Source organism: Sinocyclocheilus anshuiensis, unplaced genomic scaffold (genome assembly GCF_001515605.1).
Source record: "Sinocyclocheilus anshuiensis isolate Anshui unplaced genomic scaffold, SAMN03320099.WGS_v1.1 C33099205, whole genome shotgun sequence".
NCBI lineage: Eukaryota > Metazoa > Chordata > Actinopteri > Cypriniformes > Cyprinidae > Sinocyclocheilus > Sinocyclocheilus anshuiensis.
In genome coordinates this window covers 1-2,511 of record NW_015621721.1, presented here as the reverse complement: position 1 = coordinate 2,511, position 2,511 = coordinate 1, and the positions used below count along the sequence as shown (strand labels likewise).

The following is a 2,511-nucleotide window of genomic DNA, read 5'->3' as shown; positions in this document are numbered from 1 at the left end:
TACTGTATTTTTAATCAAATAAATGCAGCTTTGGTGAGCATAAGACAAAAAATAATAAAAAAAAAACAGACATTTGACCATTTGTGTATTGTATGCATTAACTATTTAAGAAATATTAAAGGTCTGAAACAGCTCTCTATGATATTGAAGCTTATATATATATAACATATATATATAAGGACTGGAGTAAAAAAAAAAACTAAAATGAATAGATGACATCAGGGGAGCCCAGTTCTATTCCTGGAGATCTACCTTCCAGGAAAGTTCAGCTCCAACCCTTATCAAACACGCACCAGCTAAACCAGCTAATTGAGTTCCTCAGAAACACTTGATAATTGCAGACAGGTGTGCTGGAGCAGGGTTAGAACTGCACTGAACTGAACAGGTAAGTAGATCTCCAGGAACAGCCCTCAATTACATACCGAACCAGTGACGTCTGGTTAGAGGAGACCACTACTGACAGAGCAGCGCAGGTACAGAAGACGCAGACAATTTATTAGATCTGATAAGATTTTAGAATACAGTGAAAATCAATATAGACAGTCTCTCATACAACAACCATATCAATTCATGACTCAAACCTATACACACATTTACACCAACTCATTTAAAAAATACAATTGCACTTGAAAAGAAATAATCAATCGCACAGAAGTTCATAATATTGTTCTCTCCCAATTTCTCATCCTCTGCACAGCTCTTCTCATGGATGTGGGAAAGGTTCTTATTTAGAAACCTCAAACTGAAGTAGCCTTAGTATAAAATTGGACAGTTAAAGGGCTAGTTTACCCATGAATGCATGGGTTAGTTGTTCCAAGCCTGTTAGAGTTTCTTTCTCCTGTTGAGCACAAAAAAAAGGTATTTTGAAGAATGTATGTTTTGTTACCAACATTCTTCTTCTGTGCACAACAGAAGAAAGAAACTCTCATAGGTTTGGAACAAGTGGAGGTTAAGTACATTTTCATTTTTGGGTGAACTGTCCCTTTAATGTCCATTCAACTATTTTTTAATTCATGAGTTTGTTCCAGTAAAGTCAATCCAGTTAAAATGCTATCATCTCAGTTAAAGGGCGCTTTGTTGGTGCTCTTTGGACAATAAAGATATAAACTTTACACTCCCTGTTCACATTAAAGGCCATTCTCGCAAATAAAAGCTGGTAAACAGTGACTTTTAACATTAGACAAAAAAGCTCTTCTTGTTAGCTCCATCAGAAAAACATTAAAACTACAAACATAACATTCTCGCATTGCTCTCAACGCAGTTGCACTGACAGTTATCCCACAGATTTAGTCATATATTAAGTCATTCTCACATTCTCAATGTGATTTGAGGCCATTTGACTTTTCATTTCTACATGAAGGCTTTTCCAGTGAGAACTGAACACTTCTGATTCACAGTTTCTGAGTTATATTTACACAGTTCCTCAAAAGGGTTCCAATCTCTAAAGTGTGCTCTCCAGTGTATTATAGTTGTCTTTGAAGTTTTTGAGCTCCAGGAAATGTTTGGGCCTCTTGCTGCGCTGTCCGGTGGACGGCAGGTACGTGACCTGAATGGTAGAGGCAGACGGCGGGCCGGAGGAGCTGGTCAGATCTTTAGCTGCTGACTGGTGCTGCTGGTTTAGACTGGTGGTGCTGGAGTGGGTCTTCACACTGTGGAGAAAAGAGGAAGAACAGAGTGAAAAGAGAGATAATTTGAGAGATAAACAGCAAAAATTGGACAGCAGCACTTACACAGCAGCCAGTTCTGCCAGATCGTCCTTATACTTCATGAACTCTGCCTCACCAAACACCTACAGGAAAGAAATCGCAAGCCTCTTATATGTGTCCTGCAGCGCCCCCTGCTGTACATAACCATTTAACACACATTTGCACTCAGACTGACCCCTGTCCCATGGCGAGCGTTGTCGTAGCCCTCCAGTAAGCGATCTATTAATGCACAGTGACTTGATTTGTACAGAGAGTGAGAGTTTCGCAGGTCCTGCAGCCACTTCCTGTAGCGGCGGCCGGTCAGAGCGCTGGCACTGTGACATAACTCATGAAACGGGATATCTACAGGTGGGACAGAACCAGATCACGTCAGATCAAGCTAGACCTGTATGCATACAGTTTTCTATTTCACAAGCTCATTACAAAACGATTTTCACCAGGTGAAACTTAATAATATAATACACAAATATAATATAAGTTAACACTGCATATTTAATTCGCAAGTTAAAAATGAAATGTATATTCCATTATGTGTATAATGTAACTAAATGATTATAAATTTAATGTTCGCCACTGTTCAAAAGTTTTGGGTAAATTTTTTTTCAAGAAATTCATTATTTTAAATGTTACCAAAATCTATTTTAGATCAATTATGCTCTTTAAATAAATAAATAAATAAATAAATAATATAACAGTTTCCAAAAAACATTAAGCATCACAACTATTTTCAGAATCAATCATAATAATGTATCCTGTGCATCAAATCAGCATATTAGAATGATTTTTGAAGAATCATGTGACACTG

General features: G+C 37.6%; 1 protein-coding gene across 1 annotated transcript; it reads right to left on the bottom strand.

Annotated features, from left to right (window-relative positions):
• Positions 1 to 930: 930 nt before the first annotated feature.
• LOC107683263 (uncharacterized protein C1orf43 homolog) lies at positions 931 to 2,070 on the bottom strand (the record flags this gene model as incomplete). Its single annotated transcript, XM_016479323.1, has 3 exons — positions 931 to 1,649; positions 1,731 to 1,789; positions 1,882 to 2,070. Coding segments are annotated over 3 exons (456 nt in total), but the record flags the coding sequence as incomplete, so codon positions are not given.
• Between the last annotated feature and the right edge of the window lie 441 nt (positions 2,071 to 2,511).